This window comes from Heterodontus francisci, chromosome 3 (genome assembly GCF_036365525.1).
Source record: "Heterodontus francisci isolate sHetFra1 chromosome 3, sHetFra1.hap1, whole genome shotgun sequence".
Taxonomy (NCBI): Eukaryota; Metazoa; Chordata; class Chondrichthyes; order Heterodontiformes; family Heterodontidae; genus Heterodontus; species Heterodontus francisci.
The window spans coordinates 80,496,897-80,518,412 of record NC_090373.1 but is presented as its reverse complement, the minus strand read 5'-3'; the positions used below and the strand labels follow the sequence as shown (position 1 = coordinate 80,518,412).

General features: G+C 41.4%; 1 protein-coding gene across 2 annotated transcripts in view; it reads right to left on the bottom strand.

Moving 5' to 3' along the window:
* Nucleotides 1–21,516, bottom strand: part of otofa (otoferlin a) — a 479,852-nt gene that overhangs the window by 15,867 nt on the left and 442,469 nt on the right. For both annotated transcript variants that reach the window (XM_068017769.1, XM_068017778.1), the window contains 5 exons: nucleotides 21,028–21,188; nucleotides 19,955–20,097; nucleotides 17,553–17,641; nucleotides 13,443–13,541; nucleotides 4,270–4,511 (listed from right to left, as the gene is read on the bottom strand). In XM_068017769.1, coding sequence (XP_067873870.1) covers nucleotides 4,270–4,511; nucleotides 13,443–13,541; nucleotides 17,553–17,641; nucleotides 19,955–20,097; nucleotides 21,028–21,188 — 734 coding nt within the window. The remainder of the gene's footprint in view (nucleotides 1–4,269; nucleotides 4,512–13,442; nucleotides 13,542–17,552; nucleotides 17,642–19,954; nucleotides 20,098–21,027; nucleotides 21,189–21,516) is intronic.

The window sequence follows — 21,516 nt, the reverse complement described above, 5'->3', positions numbered from 1 at the left end:
GTTTTGCCAGGGCCCCTCGCTGCCATACTTGGTCAAATGCTGCCTTGATGTCAAGGACAGTCACTCTCACCTCACCTCTGTGCCTTCTTGTAAAATGTTGCCAGGTTCCTTGTGGACCAGAGCTCTCAATTTTGAGCAAATTCTGAAGCCTGAGTTTTTTCTGTTGCAAGTCAGCCACAGAGCCGAGGTGCAATCTCATGTCAAAATATTGAATGTAATTACAGGAGCCAAGCAGCGACTGTCACACAGCTGCACTATTACTGATCATGAGGAACACTTGGCACGCACAGGACCATTCAAGAATATCTTTATTTTGCCTGCTAGGAAAAGCTTTGCTGCGCCAACTGAATTTTCAAGAAATCTGCAGCCATTTAAAATCAATTTGGAAGTAAAATCTTATTGATGAAAAGGGGGAAAACAAAAATATTTAGCATTGCAATCACATCACAATCCTAAAAAGTGTTAGAAACCTGGTAATTTATCTGCAGGCACCAATATTTTTGCACGGTGTTTCAACTAATGTTTCCATTTCTGAATGCACGTATTCCTGATGGTTTCATCGCATGGCCTCCGATCTCCAATCTCCCCACCCAGTCAAACAGGATTATTTTTCCCATCTCCAACACTTAGAGAACTAATAAACAAAAATGTTCAAATAAAATGAAAACATAACCTATTTTCTTTTTAATGGTTTTTCTCCCATGCTGCTCATAACAATGTCCATGAGTTTAATCTTTAATTCCTGAAGATTCCAGGATAATCCTGGAGGGTTGGCAACCCTATCTATAGAGTTAGTGTAACAGGTGTGAGGGTGAGAGATCACTGTCTACATTTCCTCCTTTCCTGATGTTAAGATTTGGATACCCCTGCAGCTCAAGCACCATAACGACCACAGATCAATGCTGGGAGCTTGCACACTTCAACACTGCACCACATGTTGCTTTTTTTTTGTTAATAAATCTAACTGAAGGACAACGGCCCATTTTGCAAAACATGGTTTCAAAATTCAAAAGAGTAGGAAAGAAAACAGGATAAAATAGCAGTGATAAAGTAACACAAAGTCGGGCTTTAAAAGCCTGCAAATTGTAAGAAGAAGGGAAGGGAAAACAAGACTAGACAAGCTAGGAGTTCCATAGTTCTGAAGTCCTGGTAAAGAATGAATAAAATGGTTGATGGTGTGATGAGTATTGAGTTCAACACAGTGGAAATGCAATGAGGGGGAAATAATCACGGAGCACAGTGTCTTTGAAGCTTAAAAGGAACAAGTGCAAAGTTCAAAAGTAATGAACATAGCAACATCAACACAATAAAGACAAAGGAAAGAGTTTTGAAAAGTTTATATATGAAAGGATAATCAGACATGTTCTTGGATCCTATGTTTTACACACAGAATTATCAGAGGAATTCTAAATGTGCTTGTATTTGACACTTTAGTGGAAGCATATAATGACTCCTTGTTGATACATGTTACATTTATTTTGCTTACCCTGGCCTATATATCTTGGTCAGATACCTGGCTATGGACATTCTACAGCATCTGTCAGCTTTGCTCTGTAGGGTGACAAAATGTCCCAGAGTGCACTTCAAAGTCAACATATTTCTGCACACTACATATTTTCCTGTATTATTCCTGTAGCATTTAGAATTCTGCAAGTTCATGTGTGAGGTGAAATTGTACATGCATTTGTGATGACTTCCTGTGTTTAGTATTTCTTGCAAAATCATAAGCACAGATTCTAAATGAGCATGATTACGATTTCACTAGAAATACTGAACAGAGCAAATGGTACTACGGGTACTGCAGAGGCCTCAGACCCAGGCCCAGCGGTGAAACCCCGGAGAAGAGGTAGGTGAGACAGGGTCGCCGGGGCCAATCTGGAAGGCCACAGTGAGGGGGAACGGGGGGATGGGCATTCGGTCCGGGGGAGGGCCGTCCCGAGGGTGGCGGGGGGGAGGGGGGTCCTCCGTGGGCTACAAATTTGCCTCAAAGGAGGGACACAGAGGAAATCTTATAATGTCACTGCTCATAGTAACCAGAGGAAAGGTTATTAAATACTTGTGCTTTGTTCTCACTTATGTACCCACAGGAAAAAACACATGACTATTTATAGATTTAATGCTCCCAGATCAGTCAAATATTTTCTACAGACTACATAGTTTCTATAAAAGCAAAATACTGCCAATGCTGGAAATATGAAATAAAAGAAGCAAGTGCTGGAAATACTCAGCGGGTCAGGCAGCATCGGTAGAGAGAGAAGCAAAGTTAATGTTTCAGGTCTGTGACCTTTCATCAGTTCTGAAAGGTCACTGACCTGAAACGCTAACTTTGCTTCTCTCTCCACAGATACTGCCTGACCTGCTGAGTATTTCCAGCACTTACTGCTTTTATAGTACATACTTTCTATATTATCTTTGTAGCTTCCCCCTCTCTAATTTCCATTCAGGTTACCAACTTCCTGGGTGTGAAATTCCACTGGGTTTCTCCTATTCACCCGCATTAACAGCGGAAGAGCCAAGCAACCTCTGAAAAATGACATAAACTAAGTGATCAAAATTCCAGACTTGCAGTCATGACAGACAAGTGGGAGAACTCCTGTGGAACTTCACCTCTTCACTCACAAACATTTAGTGCACTGGCTTTGAACCAAGTAGTTTGAACAAAATTGTACTATAATTTTCAATCCCAAATTGCATTATTGCTTTTAAATTCCTGCTCAATCCAACTTTAAAACTTTTTGAAGCCAACCAGACTCGATGGGCTGAATTTTGTGCAGGAGGCGGGTCTCCCAGTGCCAGGCCAAAAAGGCAGGGCGAACCTCACCTCTGCAATTTTACAGCCACCCCCAGTGGTCTTTGGGGTCAAAGTTTAAGGAGACAGGATCCCCATCCCTTTAAAGACTAGAGGAGTGAGGATCTTGCCTCCAAGAGTTGCCGGCCAATCACAGGGCTGGCAGCTCAGCAGCATTGGCAGCACCAACGGGAGGCGGAACTGCTGGTACTGCAGAGGCCTCAGACCCAGGCCCAGCGGCGGAACCCCGGAGAAGAAGTAGGTGAGACGGGGTCACCGGGGCTAGTCTGGAAGGCTCCAGTGAAGGGGAGCGGTAGGGTGGCATTCGGTCCAGGGAGGATGGTCCCTTGGGGCGGGAGGGGGGGGGTGGTCCTCTTTGGGCCACAAATTTGCCACGAAGGACACCTCCCCAAGCCCGCAGGGAGGGCACCTCGTTTTACACCAAGGTGTCCTCCCCGCATGGCAGAAGTCCCTCACCGCTGATAAGATCCCAGCAGCGGAGGGAAGAGGCCCTTAATTGGCCATCATTAAGCCACTTAAGGACCTCAACTGGCCTCTTGGTAGGAAGGTTGTTGTCGGTCTATCCCACCCCCGGGAGAATTGGAATCAGGAATCCCGGCGTCGGGTTCCATGGCGCCCCGATTCTCCGGCCACCAGGCCACCACCCCTGCCATGAAGCCCAATGTCAGGATGAGAACAAGATCGTGCCCAAAGTGTGGAAAAATCCAAAAAGACTGATTCCACCATCCAACAACAACTTTCATTTCTATAGTGCCTTTAACATGTCCCAAGGTACTTTACAGAGAGGATGGAGAAAACAGATGCTGAACCAAAGGAGTTATTAGGAGGGGTGAACAAAAGCTTGGTTGAAGAGTATTTTTTGAAAAAGGTTTTAAAGAGGGAAAGGGAGATGAAAAGGCAAATGTATTTAGGGAGGTTGGGGCTGAAAGCACCGCTGTCATTGTTGAATCAAAGAGAGAGGCAGAACAGAGAATTCAGGGGGATTTGCAGGGCTGGAGGAAGTTACAGTGATAGGGAGAGGCAAGCCCATGAAGGCATTGAAACAAAAGGGCTAGAATTTTAAATTGGAGACGATGGAGGACCAGGAGCCAATGTAGATCAGTAAGGACAGGAGTGGTGGCTAGTCAGGATTTGGCGCAGAATAAGATGCAGGCAGCAGAATTTTGCATGAGCTGAAGTTACAGAGGGTGGAGGATGGGAATATATTTCCAATTCACATTTTTGTTTAAATTGTCCTAATGGATTATAGAGAGATATCACTGATGTTAATTACAGATCCTAAAATGTCCCTCAGTTACCATGGCGGGTTAGGAGGTCATTTGATTTATTACCCTCATATAACCATTTCAAAGTAGTAGAAATATTCTTTATGATAAACATACATTCAGACTGGCCATCTGAAGAAAGCCTGGATTTAATGCTTCAATAAGATGATAAAAAGAAACTGGATTAAAACCTACCGAGGAAATCATCAGCTGAGAAGTGGTCAGCATCCCACACTTGCAGAGTCAGACGCGCTGGGATCTTGTACTCTGTCTCATCCCAGGAAAACATGGACTCCTTCTTGGAGATGACAATCTTCTCCTCAGCCATTAAATAATCGAAGGGGAAGATAAACCGCCAGTTGAAATTGCCTTCGCCGGTCAGTGAGTGATAATGTACATCAGTGTCTTGCTTGTCCTCCTGCTGCCCTTTCAGCCAGCTACAAGAGACACCCAGCACCATAATCATTAATGCAACAATGACTCTTACTAATAAATGAAAGCAGGGAAATTATTTAGTTAATTGCTCCTTGGTACAAACCAAAAGAAACTTCTTGTCTGTAATTGTCCTTTTGGAGATTTTGCATTTTCTCAGTTTATTAACAAGAATGGACCAAATGATGCCTGGGTTTTAATTGGAGTAATAAAAACAAGAAATGCTGGAAATACTCAGCAGGTCTGGCAGCATCTGTGGAAAGAGAAGCAGAGTTAACGTTTCAGGTCAGTGACCCTTCATCAGAACTCTACTTCTCTCTCCACAGATGCTGCCAGACCTGCTGAGTATTTCCAGCATTTCTTGCTTTTATTTCAGATTTCCAGCATCTGCAGTATTTTGCTTTTATTTTAATTGGAGTAACTTGTTCATATTGATTTTGTACATGGATGTGGATGGCAATACTTATCTTCCCAGAATTCTGGATGAGGACATTTCTTTTTAAAATGCACAGTTCTGCTATGTGCTTGCAAATGCATCCAGGAAAAACATTGTGATGGTCACAAGTTAGGTTCTGATGAAGGCAAGCCTTCAGCCCATTTGGTTTCATTCCTCCAGAATATCATTACACCATCTAACAGTTTCTGAGATGAGTCACAAACTATGCACGAGAATAGAATCTAGAATATATTAGTCAACCGCAATGATATTGTGAACCGATACCATTTTCAGTAGGCTATATTAACCAACACTGTAGTTTATATCATCACGAACATAAAGATAAGCTCTGTAAGTGAAGCAATTGTCTGGTAATCTGGTTGTTTCTATCATTTGTACTTTGTACTCTCGAGAGTACTCTGGAGAGAAGTGAAAAGAATATCTGCTTCATAATCAGGTGTTGCTGGGTTTGCGTTCTAAGGTTCTTTGCAATTTTACTAGCTACAGTGAGAGATTTTGTTTTCAATTGCTTGCTAATCCTCAAAGTAGAACACAAGATGTATTGATTTTCTCCACAAAAATCACACTTTCTATTGCCCAGGTGTAAAGTATCTTTTGGTAGGGTTGTGGAGAGCTCTATATTGCTCTGCACTCTTGGCTGAAGAGGTTTTGGTTCTGGGAAACAATTGGATGTAGATATAACCTACAGATAAGGGATAGAGCAGCTCAAGCAGTCAACTACCCACTTCCCAAGTAGAATGTTGTACATTAGTAACCCCAGCCTGAACATCACTCTTTTGGTTCATTTACTTGAGTTATGTCAGCTCCCAGCTAATTTCTGAGATAAAAAAAAAAGATAGTGAAAGGGTTTCACCTTGGGAAGTGGAAAATTGACCCTTCCAGCCAGCTAACCTATTAACACCAATTGTGATTTGGGGTGATTAATAATATTTTATCTTAATTGGAATAAACTGAAAATTCTGTGTCTAATTTTTAAAAATCATTCTGGAGATATGGGCATTGGTGCCAAGCCCTTCATTTATTGCCTATCCTGAGTTGCCACTGAGAAGATAGTGATAAGCCTATTTTTTGAACCGCTGCAGTAAGTGTGGTGAAAGAACTCCTTCAGTGCCAATAGGTAGGAACTTCTAGAATTTTGACTCAGCCATTTTGCCATCCTGCCTCCCAGACTATCCATTGAGACGCCATCTCCTCGCACTTACAGTCTGAGCAATGGCAACTGCTAGTGGTGGCGCTGCTGAGGCTGCTGAACTGCATGTCCTCTGATTGGGCCGGTAGTTCTTGGGGGCGCACTTAGTTGGGATGGTGGTCCCAGCGATGGCCACTTAATTGACCACCACTGTGAATATGCCTCCCTAGATTCTGTCGCCGGCAGAAGCAGGGTCGCCTCCCACTTTCGGCCCTGGCGGTGGGACGTCAGCCATGTTGGACAAATTCTGGCTATCGTGTCTGAGAGGGAAAAATGGCTGAAAGTCAATGATTGAGAGCTTTATGATCCTGCCATTATGAGTTTTTGGAAAGGACGATGTTTATTTAATACTATTATTATTAACCTTTTATGTCAGCAATGATGTACATTTTCGTTCAGTCATGCGTACCCCAAAAACATGCAGCAAGCATTTCACCTTGAAGCAAAGTCAACTTAATACCTAATGGCAGTGCAACACCTACCACCACCATTACAGCAACTCCCTGAAATGAGGTATGTTTTCTGTGAAACTCAGGAAACTCCATTTTATGTTATATGGCATGTACTTATTTAAAAACATACCACTGGACCAGGCAGATTTTTACTGGCTGTTTGTCCAGTGGTTAGTAAAATCCATTAAGGTGATTCCAGTTAGATGCTGACTTGCCCAATAAGGATTATGAATTTGAAGATCAATTTGATGTGGATTGGAAGATTTGTTCTGGTATGAAATCAGCTATATAATAAATTTGGGTTTGCACGGGGCTGTGCTTTTTAACCAGTGTTTCAATGAAGTTCTATTGAACGGCACATTATGGATTTTAGTGAACCTCTCAGCCAGTCAGTGTCTTTCTGTGTGCATGCACAATATATATTCATAAGATCAAAAAACATACCTCTCAACACAGTAAGGCTGTTGTTAGAGTAACAGTATATGAACTAATAGAATACAATCACTGTTTGGCATGGCTCATGCCAAAAGATAATATTCGTGTGATTCTAAGAAACAAAATATTGACCGACAATATTAAAAATCAGCACTTTTAATGGAAAGAGAAAATGGCATTAAAAAGGAAAGATCCCGTAGACTTAATTTCATTTAACCCTTTGAGTATTGATCCTAACATGTTGTCTTGTGGTTTGCTTGATTTGTTTATGTTGCTGTTGGAACAGTCTGAAATGGCTAGATCGTTTCTGACAATATCTTCCTTTTAATCAGGAGCCTAGCAGCTAATGTTGCTCAGCAGGAGTTTCAGCAACTTTCAAAACCATCAGTTGTAAATAAAATTAGAGATATTTCCTCTTCTGGAGTATTCATTAAGGAAAACAAAGACGTTTTCTTTTAAGTGGATACAAAATATCAGGCACTTCTCAAAGGGTTAAATGCCTTTATACAGTTTAAAGGTAATTATTCACAAGGCTGATCTGTTTCACATTTCAATCCATATCAAGGATGCACATTAAATGAAACCTGTGGTGCTTTCATGGTTTGTCCCATCAGCCTGTCAGGGGCTCAAAACATGCCTGTTTATATCATTGCTTCACAACAGGGTTCTGTTGCAATCAGCTTTCTGCAGCCCTGTGTTGAAATCCCATTAGTAATATATTATTGGTGAATGTACTAGCAGTTTTTCACAGTTGGGACCCTGCAAATGGATATTATCTGAATTAAGGCTGTAAAAAACAAGGTAAAAGCATGGAATATTGCCTTTTTATCTGATTATAATTTCCACGAACTCAGCCTCCCCTCTTTGCAGATGGTACTGCTGGGTAATGTATTGCACATAATCATGCATGACTAGAACTGGCTGCAAGCAACATAGCTATTTTCATTGCATAAACATATCATCTAGTTAGGCATTGAACATGTTTATATGACAGCAAAAGCTGAAACAGGCACAGTAGCATTGCTAATTTAGAATTCTTTTAATTTTGCTAGCTCTCCTTTTATCTCATAAGTTAATGTGAACCAATAGTCTACAATTTGTTAAAAAAATGATTCCATGTTTCTCTATTCTTTTCATGCAATTTCATCTCTGCATTCTTCAATAGCTGATAGAGCGAGCAAGTGGGTTCCAAATGTTTCCATGATTGGGCCGTCGAGAATCTTCCATACCTAGCTAACGGGAGGAATAGATCATGTGGATAAAACGAAAAATAATGCTTTTATTCGCTCTACGCAGAGGTTCTCAAACTGGGTTCCACAGAGAACTTCCAAGGGTTCCTGACCCAGGCTGAAACACAGATGGGCAACATGGACGACTGTCCAGGGTGCTGTTGTCAAGAATGAATGAGTGAGCAGTGGCCTGAAGGCTGCTCTGCTCCCCCCATGCTCCTGCTCCTCCCCCTGCTCCTTTAGTGCACTCTCTGCGCTCCTGGTCCCTCAGGCTCCTGCTCTCTCCAGGCTCCTGCCTTCTCTGTGTTCCTACATTCCCCATGCTCCTGCTTTCTCCAAATTCTGCTCGCCCTATGGTGTGCGTCCTCCTTGCTCCTGCTCTTTCCCCACTCCCCTAGTGCTTTTTCTGTATTTTGCTCTCCCTGGGCTCCTGTTCTCTCCGTGTTCTTGCCAAAGATAGACAGACTCTACAGTGAGGAGCAGGCACACCCATCTTACTGATATTGGCATGTAAACAGCTGTTTTTCTAAAAGCATTAATAAAACATGTTTTACATGCAGCCCTTTCATATTATGAGCATTATATAGTATTATAACTTAGATGGAGGTCTGTGATTACTAATCCATTTGAAAAGGGGTCCTTCAACCAAAAAAGTTTGAGAACCACAGTTCTAGAGGTGCCATCTACCCAGCCGAAGATACAGGCCTCGATAATCAACTTAAATGAATGCCTTCAGCAGCATGCTGAATGCCTTCTGAAAGCATTTTATTATTTAATAAAAGTCCTCCAGCTGGCATGGGGGAGGATCTAAAGAGGAACCAAAGCAGGAAAAAATGCGAATATGTTGATTGCAAATTTATTATGACGGTGAGATGGCCCTACAATAAAGTGATATGCCACAGTGAAGTAGCATGTAGGTTTGTAGCTGTTATTCCTACTTGATAGGCTTCTGACCTTAGCTGTGTACCAACTGAAAAGTAGCTGCAACCTTATAAGGAGGAAGAAAAAATTTCAGGGCGAACCACCTCGATTATTCTCATGTGCCTTCTAGTGATGGGTTACAGAGACAATAGACATCTTAAAATGGGTCACCCACCCATTCTTATGGGAGGGGAATGCTGTGGATTTTCAGGGAGGCTGGAGCAGGAGGAGGTTGAAATCCGAAAGAAGGGAAGAAAGTAACTAATGAAGATTCAATGTTTACTTTTTTCTTTGCTATTTTCTTTGCTGGTTCAATTGATCATCATGAAACAGTCATTTGAAAAATTGATAAAAGTTTTATTTAAAATAATTCTATTTTGATTTATGAGCTTGGCTACCTTTATGAATTATAAAATATTCAGTTTTATTATGAGGAAAATATGTTATATCCAAAGGAATTAAAATAGATGACAGTTTGTTGTAATCCATCTTGGGAAGATGTATGAAATTTGTCCTATATTCAGAATGTGTACTTTACCAATTTGAGTGTCATATTTACATTAGAGGCAGTGCTCCATCAAGGAGTGTTACAAGAAGGGGTATGTCAAAACATATTTCATTCATGGAGATTCCTGTACAATTTAGTGACCCAAACTTAAAAGATGAAAACATTACAGCCCTCGTGCACCCACAGGCAAATGTTTTAGTTACTTTGTTGCATGCTTTTCTCAGAATAATAAAGCTTCTGCAGATTTCACCCAAAGTTAACTTAAGCACTGGTCATGCATGGGAATGTGTGCAGTCATGCTGGAAAAAAATAATCCAGCCCTCTCTCGAAAAAGATTAAATAGTAATGTGCATTAAAATGCTGTTACCACAGAAACCATACCAATCATATTTGTAGTTCTTTTCAGGTTATATTTTGCCATATTTTACACTCTTAACAGGATTTTTGTTGCTTTATTATATTATTGAATTAATAACTGATCTACCTTCAATAACAAAAATCAGTTCAGTTTAATGATATAAATTCGTGAGGAGTTATAATCTTTGCCCTGGTTTTGTGCACTAAAGTCTACAAATTATATTCTGAGATATTATAAGCTGTTAAATGCCTCTGTTAGAGTAGTGGACAAGGCAATTTCATACAATCTAATATTACGCAATATATCATCTAGGGTTATATTTCAGACTAAAGATGCTGGAGAAGAATGTTTTTCATTCAGACTAAAACTATTAGTATCGAAAAATCCAACAGGCTCATACATTGAAATGCAACTAAACTGCCACTGGTGTAAATGAGCCAGGTTCATGGATTAGCAATTATATCAAATTATAAATGCTAACATTCCTTTTCAATCACCAACCTGTGAAGTTACTTTTTTTTCTGTAGGTTTTCAAGTTTGTGCAGTCTGCTTTTCTGCTTTAGGCTTTGAGTTAGTTAAGTATCAGTCATCTAGGTTTCAGCCTCCTGTTCATGCTAGTGCTATATTCATGATTTTTTTTTGAATGTTGTAGATTATCTCTGATATGGTTATGAATGGAGGCACTTTCACTTAGGCTGCAAGGGCATCTGTGTCAATTGTGGAAGTCTGATTATCCACAGACATCAGGCAAAATATAATAAAAGCCCCATCAAGGACAGGGTATAAATCAGAAGGTCAATCCAAACATCTGGACTCATAGGGTTGTTTGGTTATATGCCCAGTGAATGCTCCAGATACATAAAACATACTATTGGAGAACTAGTTGAAATGCATTTATGTTCTGCTCAGATAGTATCTTCGATATAACTGCTGTGCAAGTCAGATAGAGGACAGTAAGGTAGGATGAGGAGAGATTTCCATATATGAATGGGCATGCACAAAGATATTTGGTGAGATGCATTATGGAAAGCTTGTTAGCAAAATATAGTACAAGAGTAAACACAGCAACATGAATAGAAAGTTGCCAGGCAAGAAACAAAGGACTGGAGAAAGGTTGAAAATAGTGTACTCCAGGGGTCAGTGCTAGATCCACTTTTGTTCCAGGTAAATATAGATGATTTGGAATTGGGCACAGTATTGACAGTTGCTGATGACACAAAACTAGAGAGTTTCACAACAATGAGGAGGTCTGTAAAAGACTTCACAAGAATTAGTAGAATGGGTAGACAGGTGATAGATGGAGTTTAATGCAATGTATGTGGTAATGCATTTTGGCAGGAAAAACAAGGAATGGAAATATAAACTCAGAGGAGAGACTGTGAAGGGTGTGGCGGAACAAACATTTGAGTGAAAATACATAATTTCCTGAATGATTAAGCAAATGACATTTTGAGTTTTATAAATGGGGGCCTAGAGTACAATAATAAAGAACTAAAGAGTCAGGCAAGAATTTGTGCACTCTGTGCAGTTTTGAGCTCATTATAGAAAGAACATTGTAGTCATAGGCCACATACAGAGATAAGCAGCTATAGTTATGAGGAGGAACTTGTGATACTGGGACCACTTCCACTAAAACAGAGAAGGAATACAGGAGATTTAATGGGGGAAGGGGTTGGGATACAATAAAAGCCATCCAGCAATTTTATTTTGTATTTTAATCAGGTAAATGGTTTGTACGTTCATATTTAATGTGAATATTTTATTATATATGATCAGTATGCAGGTAAGAATCCTTTTGGTGTACTTCTATAGGGAATAGTTGAGGAAGAGACCATTGTATCTTTTAAGATAAACATTTGAAATAGAGGAAGAAACTGAGCTATGGGCAAAAAGAGAACCAGTGACTTTGGGCTTGATTTTACAGACCCCCCCACGTCGGGGGAAGGCCCGGCCCGATGTTGCCGGCAGCAGCGAGGCGTCGTGGCGGCCTCCCCCACTGCTGCTCGGCGACAGGAAGCCAATCTAAATATGTAAATTTATTAAAATAAATGAATTAAATACTTACCCGCTCTCACCGTCCATCCCGCTGCAATATTGTAGCCGGTGGCCGGCACTCCCACGCCTTCGGATCTCCAGAGATCCGATGAGGGACACTGGTGGAGAGGGGGGAGCAGTTAAGTATTTCAGTGCGGGGTCAAACTAACATGGTTGGTGGAGGGTATGGTGGAAAGGGTTAAAGATAAAAGTCTGTGAACTTTGTGAGGGGGACTGGTCAGGCACACAAGGTACGTATTTTGGAGGGGGGGTGTTGGGGGAAGAGGGCATGGAATGAAGTGTATGTTTATTGGGGGGGGGGGGGGGTTGGGAGAGGGGCCAGAAACATTCATTTAATTTTTTTAAAATAAAGTTTAATCTGATTTTTCTTTAAATATTTAAATTGTCATGTAGGGCTCGCAGTGGTGCCTGACGCCGTTGCCGGGGCGAACCGCCCTCCTCCTCTACATCATTGGGTGGGTGATGGGGGGGGAGTCCACCCTGGCCATTTATATGAGCCGCCGCATTTAATATCGTGGCGGCTCAACGATGGACCGCCATAGTTTACTACAGCGATGTAAATTTCAGCCCTTTGTTTTAGATTATTCTAACAAAGAGCTGACATAAACGTAATGAACTTAATGGCCGCCTTCTGCACTGCAAATCTCTATGATTCCAAGGGAATTTAGAGAAACGATTTCACCCATGGTATATCATCTCTCTCAGAAGTATATTGGAAAAAATCCATGATACCTATCTGTAGGCTTAATGAGTCAGATAATGTTTCTTACTCCACAATTTTTCATGTTTTTGTTCTCGGATTTGAGTTGTGGCTGGTTGGTGTTGCACTGAATCTGAATCCCAACTCTAAGCCAATTACTCATCCTAAAAGCTAGAACTATCCATTCAGGTTGTATCTGGGTGGTACAAGAATGATTTCCAAACAAAAATTCTTTTTTGGTTTTAAAGGGCTATTTCACAATTTTTCTTCACGTAAGATATTGCATTGTACTTCATATAAATTGTTAAAGGAACCAGAAATATGTTTGGTATGGATTTGAAATGCAGTTAAATGCAATTGCTACTAGCTATGTTGCGGAAATGTATGGCGAAATATGAATGATTGCTCAGCATAGAGGGGAATGAGTCGTGCAATGGTATCATTACCCCCTGACATAGATGTCTGACATCTTCTCTCCTGTCATGAAAGCATCATCTTCAAGAACAACGTCATCAGTGTTCCAAACAATAACACGCAGTTCATAACTGGTTAACAACAAAAGCAACAAACAAAGAGGAATTAGAAAAAAACACACTTCACGACCCCAACACAGGGCACATAGTTGTACATACCCCCTGACAAAAATGTCACTAGATTTCTCTCCAGTGAAGTAATCATCGTCTTCCAAGATAACCTCATCTGTATTCCAAACTATCACTCTAAGCTCATATCTGGCAGGGAGGAAGGAAGACAAGGTGAGATGCTGAGGCACAAATAATACTGAATGCATAGCACGCCTTTTGCACTCTCTCCAGTCAGTGTTAACTTGGCACATGCAATATAGCTTCCATTATTTCCAATGCAAATAAAAAGTACCGACAGACTTCTTGCAGAGAAGTAACCAAAGGGACAAAGAAAGAATTGTGAAACTGAAATAGGGTGTGCTACAAAAACATTATTACAGTGTCCCTAATATGTACGCTTTGCTGATTTCTTGTAACCACTATCTTACCGTACTTAACTACTCTTCTTATTAGTCTTTACAACAGCAGCAAAAAACCTCCAATATGACAACACAGGAAGCAGCCAGTAAGATTGATGATTTGTTTTGGTTGGTGATTTTTCAGTTACATCAACATTGAAGCACCAACATTTGACCTTAATATATATTAATACTACATTGTTCAGCAGTTGCCAGAAGAAGTCAATAAATACATAGGACAGTTGATTCCCCAGCCCAGTTTTATTGAATGGTGGGCTAAAGGTTGTGGTAAAATAAAGGAACTCATATTTAAAGCAATAAAGTATCTGTCAGTAATTAGAGGGCAGAGGTTATCTATACAATTTTTAAAATAGCCTAGATGCAACTCCAATACTTGAAAAGTCAAAATACTTTAATATTTTTCTATGGCTGAAGTTTTTGTTAGAAATGAGATACAATGGGATGTCGCCATGCTCCAACTGCAAATCAAACCATGGAGAAATGATTGGTGGAGGTACAGGTTAAAAATTCCTCCTATAAAATATATTAATAATGATTGAGTGAGACACAGACTCAATATGGACTGATAGCAGCATCCAGGTACTGAACACCCAATTACTACAAACTGATTTCGCTTCCTCTTGATCTTTCATTGATAGGACCCTTCAGCAGATGATTATTCATTCCTGAGAAGTGCAAAATAATATCTTAAACCAGCTCAGAAAGCTACTGAAGACATGGATGCTCATTGAAGTTCATCAATCTGAATGGAGAACATACATTTCCCAGTTTCTGGAAAGTCAGTATTCTAGGTAGTGGAAATTATAGAAATTCATATTAAAATGTAAGTTACAATGGCTTATAAATTGTTTCATTCCTCTCTGACAGCTACAACAGAATGGAAACTCAAACACACCACTCCCCACGCCCCCATCCCAAATGAAAGTCCTTCAGATGAAGGTAGCACACCAACAGGTTTGTTCTCTAAGTATCTGTGCTTATGATTCCTCCAAGCAAAATTAGTCCCAAAAACCCTGCCAGTACTTTGTGTAGACTTAGGTCCAACAGACAAATGATTGTAAGTATAATTTAAGATGCTTAACTAAGAATTAAGCATTTGGAATTTGATGTCACCACTTATAAGCTCAGGTGGCTAAAGCTAAAGCACCACATAGCAACACATCCGTTTCTACCCCCTACTCTAATCTAGATAATCAGGAATTGCTGGTGCATATGATTCGCTGGACCATCTTGATATCTTCTCCTTGTACTACCTCATCAGGAAATGGAATAATAGAATTTTTAAGTGTATTTTTTGACATCCACAACATATGTTGCTAATGGTAACAGCCCTAGATGGCAGGATACACATAATACACATGCATATGTTTCAGAACAAAATGTTCAATGGGTCATTGGAAACTATTGTGCATGTTCAGAGAGGATTTTGTTTTTTTAAATCATGTGCAGTGCCATTTACAAAAGAATGGACGAATACAACTGTAACCAAAGTGTCAGAACTGGACTGAACCCTTCCAAACAGCTGATTTTTACCTCTTGTCTCTGGTTTGGATTCAAACGAAGATGTGAGAAATGAAGAGATAGTAGTCAGGATGATACTAGCTACCAAACAAAAAAATAGCTGTTGCTATTTGGTAAAGCTTATTATACCAATATCTGAATTAAAGAGAAAGGAACATCTATTCCAACAGAAAATGCAGACTGGATGAAATCTGCCCTTGTTTAAAGCACTTGGCTGCAATCACAGGAGGAACATATTTAAAAACATATAATAAGCAGTTGTATTAAGGGTGCTTTCTTCCTCTAATCACCTAACTTTCATTCTCTGGAGAGGAAATTGCCTATGAAGATATTCTGTCATCGTCTGTGGTCTTGCGTCTACTCTTGGACCCTCTCATTCTTTTATTCAACTCTCTCAAGTTGAGAAAACATGCTTTGAGACAAGGGGCCAGATTTTTAAAGCCTGCAGGGGGCGGGAGCAGGCGTACACACAATTTAAAGATTGCATTCTTGGTGGTTGGCACCGGGTCCCGGAACGCAAAGCCATTTTTAAAGGGCACCAGGAGGGATAGCATGGCACACACGCCTCCAATTAATCGCCTGTTGAGCTCATTATGGAGCTTGTTAACAGGCTTGTCAGCAGCAGTTTGTGATTTTTTTAATGGAAGACCATGGCAAGGTTTAGAAGATGTGAACAATGCAGAGGGCCATGAGGTCTATGGGAAGGACTGATTAATATAATCTAGAGGCCCGAAATAAAGCTCAGCTGCTCCAAAAGTTCCAAAGAGTACCCATTTCTGGAGATGATAGACTTACTTTTCTCAGTGGTGAGTGGTAGGAATCTGGAGAGGGACGCTAGCATCACTTGGGGAGCTAGGGTTGGCAGGGGAAGGCCTGGTGAACGCAAAAAATCACAGCTGAGGAGTTCAGATGAGAACAGGCTACTCTGAGATTGGACTGAGCAGCGAGGATGAGCTTCAGCAGAAGCAACCTCCTGAACAGCAGGAAGCTGGAGGAGCACAGCGAGGGGAAGAAGGCACTACCCAAGACATCGGGTCTACTGCCCAAGAGTCAGCTACCTGCAAATAACATGGAGCCAGTGCCATAGGCGGCTCTAACTATCCAGGCTGATGGTCTTGAACATTTGTGCTCTGATCCACATGCCTGCAGCCGTCAAGGTCACCATTGCCCTGAATTTCTATGCATCTCGCAGACGGCAGCTCATCACACCATCAGGCAGGTCACGGATGCCATATTCAAGAGGGCAGGGGACTACATCCAATTCAACACAGATGGGCCTTTGCAGGCACTGAGGGCATTGCAATCATCAATGAATTCCCTCAGGTCCAGGGCATCATCGATTATGCCCATATGGCCATCAAGGCACCCAGTGACTGGCCAGTGAGATCAATCAACAGGAAGGACTTCCACTCCCTCAATGTCCAACAGGTCTGCGACCACAAGAAATTCTTCCATGTGTGCACTCGCTTTCTTGGCAGCTGCCTTGACTCCTTCATCCTCCACTAGTCCAGACTGCCTTGGATCTCCAGTCCAACCCCCAAAGTGCAAAGATGGGTCCTAGGGGACAAGGGAAATCCCTTAGTGACGGCTACTCACCTCTCCACAGAAGCCCCAGACAGGCGATACAATCAATGCCACCTGCTCAGCAGGACAACCATTGAGCAGGCCATCGGGCTTTTGAAGATGTGATACCAGTGCCTGGACCGGTCGGATGGTGCCCTCCAATACCCTCCTGCAAGGGTCTCAGTCATTGCGGTGGTCTGCTGTGTTCTCCATTGCATGGCCCTCCAGAGAGTGTGGACCTTGAGGATGGTTAGGCTCTAGAAGGAGACAGCTCTTTGGGAAGGCATAGGAACAGGAGGCGAACGAGGAGGAGCAATTGGAGGCAGAAGAAGATGACACTGAACAGAGATGTACCTGCTACACGACGACTTGGAATTAAAATAATCAAGAACTTATTCTGTTCAAATTGAGCCTGAAGCATAATTCACTGAAAAGCTGGTATACAAGAATGTTATTATATTGATGTCACCAGACTTCTGGTTCAAATGACAATTTGGGCTTTTCTAGCGTTAAATGTGTTATTAATTTCTGAAACAACAACAAATGAAGAATATTGTAAAGGTACACTGAATCAGTAAAATATGCACAAAAAGAGCAACTGAACTGAGTTATGTTTGTTATATTGCACACCCTTAATAATATGAGAATACTTTACTTCTTTGGTTTCCGTGGTGAGATATCAATTGGTGCTCCTGGTGCAGGCATGTCCTTTGGAAACATGTCAACGAACATTTCAATGCGACCCTGAAAATTGTGGCAAAAGGAAATTGCAAATTAATTATTCATAGTTATCTGCCAAACTGCACTGTAGCTGGGCTGATTAGTAAGTCTGTGGACAACACAAAGGTTGGTGGAGTTGTGGATAGTGATTAGGATTGTCTGTGGATACAGCAGGATATAGATCGGTTGGAGATTTGGGCGGAGAAATGGCAGATGGAGTTTAATCCGGACAAACGTGAGGTAATGCATTTTGGAAGATCTAATACAGGTGGGAAGTATACAGTAAATGGCAGAATTGACAGGCAGAGAGATCTGGGAGTACAGATCCACAGGTCACTGTAAGTGGCAACGCAGGTGGATAAGGTAGTCAAGAAGGCATACGGCATGCTTGCCTTCATCGGTCAGAGCACAGAGTATAAAAATAGGTAAGTCATGCTGCAGCTGTACAGAACTTTAGTTAGGCCACACTTAGAATATTGCGTGCAATTCTGGTCACCACACTACCAGAAGGACATGGAGGCTTTGGAGAGGGTACAGAAGAGGTTTACCAGGATGTTGCCTGGTCTGGAGGGCATTAGCTATGAGGAGAGGTTGGATAAACTCGGATTGTTTTCACTGGAACGACGGAGGTGGAGGGGTGACATGATAGAGGTTTACAAAGTTATGAGCGGCATGGACAGAGTGGATAGTCAGAAGTTTTTTCCCAGGGTGGAAGAGTCAGTTACTAGGGGACATAGGTTTAAGGTGCGAGGGGCAAAGTTTAGAAGGGATGTGTGAGGCAAGTTCTTTACACAGAGGGTGGTGAGTGTCTGGAACTTGCTGCCAGGGGAGGTGGTGGAAGCAGGTACGTTAGCAACGTTTAAGAGACATCTTGACAAATACATGAATAGGATGGGAATAGAGGGATACAGTCCCCGGAAGTGCAGAAGGTTTTAGTTTAGGCAGGCATCAAGATCGGCGCAGGCTTGGAGGGCCGAATGGCCTGTTCCTGTGCTGTACTGTTCTTTGTTCTTTGCAAAATGCTCCATAAAATCTCCAGTAATGGGATTGGCTTTGGGGGCTATGCTACGTTAGGAAAGGGGTGTCCGTGGCAGTGGAAGTTTAAGCTTTCTTTGTGGGGCTCGGTCGAGTATTGCTACTTCTCCTGGGCCCACAAGCAAAGTGAAAAACTTATCTGTTTGGACCTCTTCTGGCCTCAAGCTGCTCTCTCTGTTGTCTTCACCTGACAGGAAAGCTCCAGTGGCTTCCCCGCTCAGGCCACTAGTAAGAATTGTAGTCTTGACCTGCCATGCAAATGTAAAGAAGTACCCCACCAGCTTTGTGCAGCTGTCATTGCTGCCTGCTTTGTACAGCAGGTTAAGATTGATACAAGTAAAGTCAGCAAACTCCATTGATAAATTAGGAGAATTTAGGGTCGGTCTGGACTGTTTGCTGGGAAAATTCTTTCCCAGTATCTTAAACCACTGAAATATACAATGTCTTCTTTCTTCCTGTATTTTCTCTGACTTCAGCCTGATGCCACTATGTTTTCAATCTGACGTAACACTAATTCAATGTCAAGGTCTAGAATTTAACCATCTATTATTTATTCATTGATAATCAAGTATTACAGTGCCCTTCATCCACATCTCATATTGATGTTGATAGTACAATGTGAAGCTCTGCTTTTTGAAAGATATTCATATTTATAGGTCCGTTGCTTCTTACTGCAGAATAGTCCTTAGTTGAAGGCCTCCAGACCTCACATTGCCGAGAAAACACCAGTCACATGGAAGTGGGCAAACTTCACTGATATCACATGGGTGATTCTACAGTTGTGGCCACTAACTGGCACTGATTGTCCTTTCAAAGGGATATGCGCAAGGCGTTGTTGTTTCAGTCTTTAGTCTGACGTTTGTAGTGCTGTTTCTATGGAGTTATTTTGGACATTTAGTTCACAACGGTATCTATCACAGGCTCTGTTCAGAGATTCTTTGAAAGCCATATTTCTCTGCAAGAGAAATCTGAACTAAGGTGTTGAGTTGAGTCACCTTTCATATTTGGTTTAGATTGCTCAATAATTGAACTGAAACTGGCCCGAAATAGGAAACAAACATCAAACTCAGCTACACTATCCGTACTCCTGGAGGAGAGTCTTGCCTACAGGGAGTACATCATTGAAATTTGGGAGTACTCTGTCCACAATTTTCCAACCCATTCTAATTAGAAAATCATAGTCTATGAACTTCCAAATTTTGATATACACTCCTGGTGGACTAACATCCTGCTGGGAGCACAGTTTTAAAATCACCTCACACAGTTTTTTCCAACACCTTCTTTGTGCCCAGTTTTCTGTACCTGCTCAATGCCTGGTTTCTCAGGGTTTAGCAGAGGCCTGGTTTCCACATGTTCAGGAACCAACTTGCAGCCGACTCGTGGAATCTCCTCCCAATGGTGTAGAACGATTAGGGACAAGTGTTCGTCAGTCTCTTTTTTTACACCTGATTGGGAGAAATGAATAACATCAGTCAAGTTAATGCGACTACTTAACCAAACGTCGGTTCTGAATATTCTTCAGGGATAAATTTATGAAGCTGCAGTGCCAGTGAAGAACCTCACCCAGCTGCTGCGAATATTAGGGCAACTGAATGTATGTCAATCCATATTTTTAAAAAATAAAATAAAACAATAACATTTCCCAAATGAAAACATTTTCACATGCACAAAACAGAAAATATTTGCAAGATCCAGGACTTCTACACTCTTCCATCCTTATAGCTGGCTACATGTTTGCACCACTAATTCAGAATAATATGTATTACAACTGTAAGTATATCAACGTATTCATGGGATAATATTCTAGAATAAATCCAGAACCAAAGTGGATTGCTAAAGCTTCCAATTTCATACGTGCTGAAATTAAGCATAGGAGGACCTGAATGTGAATTTTTATGGTATTGGCATTAAATTCCTTCCTCCACTATATTAGCAGAGGTACAAACCTGTTTAAAGTAAATATATTAACACCTCTGCTAAAACAGCAGAATGAGAAACATACAGAAATGCCTCAAAGATACATACACTAGTGACCCATAGGACAATTTCAGGAATTATACGTTAAATATTATGTTAACTATGTTATATATAATAATTATTTTTAGAAAACAAAAGCAAAATATTTCAGATGCTGGAAATCTTGAATAGCAACAAAAAATGCTGGAAATACTCGGCAGGTCAGGCAGCATCTGTGGAGAGAGAAAGAGAGTTAACGTTTCAGATTGATGACATTTCATCCGAACTGGAAGATGATAAATGGCTTTTAAGTAATTGCAGAGCCTTGGGAAAAGGGGGAAGGGTTAGAACAAAAGGGAAAGGTCCTTGAGTGGGTGGAGGGCAGGAGTGGTTAAATGACAAAACTATTATTTTCATACCATTTTCATCCTCAATCTCTGTTGGCCCTGTAAAGACTCTATTAGCAACTTTCACTCTTCCTCCTGGTCCGAAGTGAGGCCCATCTACTTTGCTTTCTTTGCAGAGTTTAGTCAGCATTTGTGTAGGTTTCACAGGATCTCTCCACATATTGTATCCATGACTGTGTACAGGAAGAACACATCAGTGACTAACCTGATGTCCAACAGATACAGAATACAACAAACTGAAGACATGGTTCTGTTGCTGGTCTGATCTTAGTAACCTCATGGCATATTTTGTTAGTCCTTTCAAGGACTTCTACAGTTCATATAGTGTTCCTCAGGTTGGGCTTACTCAAAACTCAAACTGGTGTGAGAGTGTCTCCTTGTGGGGGGTGGGGGGGCGGTATGTGGGGTAGTAGTCTTGCACTTCAGTGCTTCTTCTGCTTCCTCAACCCCACTCCCATTAAACTGCCGATGACCCAATTTCCCTTCCTGGCCCCCATGTTA